The 3,480-nt window shown below is 35.7% G+C and overlaps 1 protein-coding gene across 2 annotated transcripts; it reads left to right on the top strand.

Moving 5' to 3' along the window:
- The first annotated feature begins 558 nt into the window (after positions 1-558).
- Positions 559-3,277, top strand: LOC111627462. 2 transcript variants are annotated; one of them, XM_023371039.1, is made up of 4 exons: positions 567-747; positions 1,622-2,030; positions 2,617-2,819; positions 2,903-3,277. In XM_023371039.1, exons 2-4 carry the CDS (start codon positions 1,622-1,624, stop codon positions 2,978-2,980), a joined length of 690 nt encoding a protein of 229 aa, XP_023226807.1. In that variant the 5' UTR covers positions 567-747; the 3' UTR covers positions 2,981-3,277. The 2 variants fall into 2 exon arrangements, with proteins under 2 accessions (XP_023226806.1, XP_023226807.1); XM_023371038.1 differs by having other exon boundaries at positions 559-747; positions 2,617-3,277.
- The last annotated feature ends 203 nt before the right edge of the window (positions 3,278-3,480 follow it).

Raw genomic sequence — 3,480 nt, 5'->3', positions numbered from 1 at the left:
ACTTAATCGCTTCTCATCTTAAATTTGTTGACTTGGCTCTGATTTATCTTAAAGGAAATGAAGTGGTCCCGCAGTGTCACCGAGACCCTTAAACGCTCGTCCTTGAAAGCAGCGGGTCTTCACCAACCTTACCAAACACGTGACCAGTCTCTGTTTTTCGTTTAACTTTAGAAAATGAACGTTAAATAATTTAAAATTAGATAATGTTTGGATAATTATTATCTATGAGCCTAATTAATGCAACGATCGTATTTAGAAACGCTGCTTCGAGAGGTGACATTTTTTTCACTTTTTCTCGAATCATAGCCGACGTCATATAAGATCTTATCGTATAGTGATGTCATTGAATCATCGTAAATAAACATAAACTACGTTAGCATTTCGGGTGTAAATATAATTAAATATTTAATAATAATAAACTCTATAAAAAATTTTCTTTCGAATTTAATTAATTGTTCTTTTTATCAGGTTAAAACTTGCTCGGCTAGACTCGTTCTCATTGGTCAATGCTTATACTAAGGCGCCGCTTGGATTGGCCTTAAAGTGCGACGTCAGAGGAAAAATTAACTTTCCCGTACGTCATTTCCCAACAACCAATAGTGTCACGTTATCTTCCCGAAAGATTAACGAAACCTCGCCTCTAAATAAAGTTGGCGGTAAAGGAGCAAAGTTAGTTGTGCCGTTTGGATGAGTCGATTTAAAAAAAAGTTCAGATCGTGAAGTAAAAATTACCCTAGTCACTAAACGGTGGGTATTTTTCCTACTGAGTAATTGTAATTTTTATTTATTTTTTAAATTTACTATCCCGCATTCGAATCGTGTTGCATTCGGTTTAATTAATTTTTTCCTCCCTTAAACTGTTAATTAGAATTATTTAAAGCGCGTAATTTTTAGTTAAGAATATTAATATATTATACGAATGCAAAACTGGTCTTTCCAGAACAAGACACCATCGTCTGATTGTCCAAGGACATCGGGCCTGTTGCCAGTCTTGTCAATGACCCTATTATGGTTGCCATAATAGAACTGCTGGTATTGATGCAGATTATATCACGAAACGAGACGTAAATAACTTTTGACAGTTTGGTTTACCTTTCTGTTTTATCGAAAACTTTCTTACTTGTCAAGTTTTTAATAAAAAGTAGGAAATGATGTCACCTCTGACAAAAACAGGATACGATAGTGTGACGTCGTACGAAAATCTTGTTTTCCGAGGATGCGAGTTAAATTTAAATTTTTCATAGAAATATACGCATTTAAATGACTCTAATTGTGATTATTTTTAAAAATAAAAAACCAATGGTGTTTAGTTTTATTTTGATTTATCGGTTTAATCAGTCACGAGTGTGTCATATCTTCATTCAGGTGCGTTGTAAATAATTTTATGGCCACGAAATTGCGACGATCCAATCGGATTTACTTTTTATTTAGAGTCTAATGACCTATTAAGTTACGTCAGCTGACATTTGCAACGCCACAAAAACACACCCCCACCGCACAATCTACATTATACGTAGTTAACCTTGAGCGTAACTCTAGGGCTATGCACTCTTATCGATGTCATCCCAGAGATTATTATTGTGAAAATCGTGACTAATTTAATTAATATTTTTCCGTATAGATGAATTTTATTGGTCTCGATCCGATGTTTTCGAATACGTCAGCCAGGCCGGAAAGAACGGAAAGTAATGCCAGCGCCGAAGATCGCCACATTTTCATCTTCGAAGACTACAACTTTAACGATTCCAGAGAGAATATTCCCGTTTTCGATCATCATTTGTCTTCGGACAACGAAGAAGATTCGGTTCCGGTCACCAGTTCACGCAGTTCGCCGATTCCTATCCTCTTAAGTAGCTCCGCACCGGGATTAGGATTGGGTTCCTTAAACCGCTCACCTTTCGGCAGATCTCCGTGCCCTCGTCAGTTACGCCAATCGAGATTAATGGGATTTATGAGGAGTGTAGCCACTCAAACTTGTCAAGCGATGGACGTACCCAATGACCACCAGAGTGATACCAACAGAACCAGAGGTAAGGCGACTTGGCACGGTTGGACTTAGAAAATTAAATAGTTCCAAAACAAAACTGTATCGGTTTAAAGCCGAGTACGACGGCTTATCGCCATAAAAATATTGATGTTTATAAACTAAATCATTTCTTCGTTCCTGGAATTATAGGCGCGAAATTAAAAAATGATAGGATTTAACCTGGTAAAGAGAGAAAATTAGCTTTGAAAAAATAAAAAGAATCTGAACAGGAACAAGTTTCATTAATCACAAGTGAAGTAAAGATTCACTTCGGTAAAGCATAACATGCTCTGGCATCCTGCCAAAAATCAGCTACAAGTTAGAGTATGTCTGAGTCACTAGCAGATTTTGAACTTCTTTGTTCGACCTGTGCCCCAGCTGGTACTGTTGTTAACCCAGGAAACTGGCTGTTTCGCGTTTGTCTGCTTAATCATCATCTCACTTTTGACCTATTTTTCTATAGAAACGAAGAGTTTTTATAGAAAAAAAAACATTCGGAAAACTTCTGTAAAAGAAGGCTCCGATTCTTAATTTGAATTTAATTAATGATTTATATATATATATATATATATTAATTTAACTTTACTTAGGAGAAGAAATAAACAGAGTGGGATGTAACCACCTGCCTTTACCGGACGTAGTGCAACATAGTGGTAGACCAGTGGAACGTGCTAGATCCGCATCTGTTTCCATTCCTGTCGATAGCGTGAATAGTTCGATCAACTTTACAGAAATTGGGCAAACGTTAAGAAGACTTAGCGACGATTTTGAAAGAAGATTTAACCTGAGGAGGGTAAATAATCGTCTCGGTCGCGTTAAACTTTTTATTTTAATGCTTCCGCGGCTTCTGAACGTCTCCTTTTTTTTATTTTTCAGCTTTCTTTCCGTGAAAGGACCGAAACACACCACCAGTCCAGGTCCTACTCTCAGAATGACGTCAGTAGGGAACTATGATGTGATATATTCTACCAAAGATATTCCTATGTAAAGCGTTTGCTCAATCGATGGAAATTAGCTTCGTTTACCTCATTTTTTCCGATTAGAGAATTATTTTTATTGTATCTTTAAGTATTTATAAACGTCAAGAAATGTAAATAAACGAGGGCTTCTGTTGACGATATTTTTCACGATTTTCCTATTATTGTGATAATAATGCGCTTCTTTAAAAAAAAGTCAGTTTTATACTTATTACATTGTTTATACGTCGTGTATGTTTTTTATTGTAAATAAAAATTCCATTTTTAAAAATTGTTTCGGTGTCTTAAGGCGCTTCCAGTGTGAATCACGCTTACGTCACTTAGTGACGCGTTTTTATCAATTTTTTTTCCCACACGATAGCGTCAGAAATTTTTTAACAGATAATGTATTAATTTATATCATTTCATAAATAGTTTTTGATGATTAATCGATGTTATAAATACTTTAAACGCCTCGATAGATTTATATAAATTGGC

The sequence above is a fragment of the Centruroides sculpturatus genome, unplaced genomic scaffold (genome assembly GCF_000671375.1).
Source record: "Centruroides sculpturatus isolate CEXI.00-Female unplaced genomic scaffold, Cexi_2.0 scaffold494, whole genome shotgun sequence".
NCBI classification, from domain to species: domain Eukaryota; kingdom Metazoa; phylum Arthropoda; class Arachnida; order Scorpiones; family Buthidae; genus Centruroides; species Centruroides sculpturatus.
Note: the sequence above shows the minus strand (reverse complement) of the source record. Positions and strands in the feature narration are given on the sequence as shown.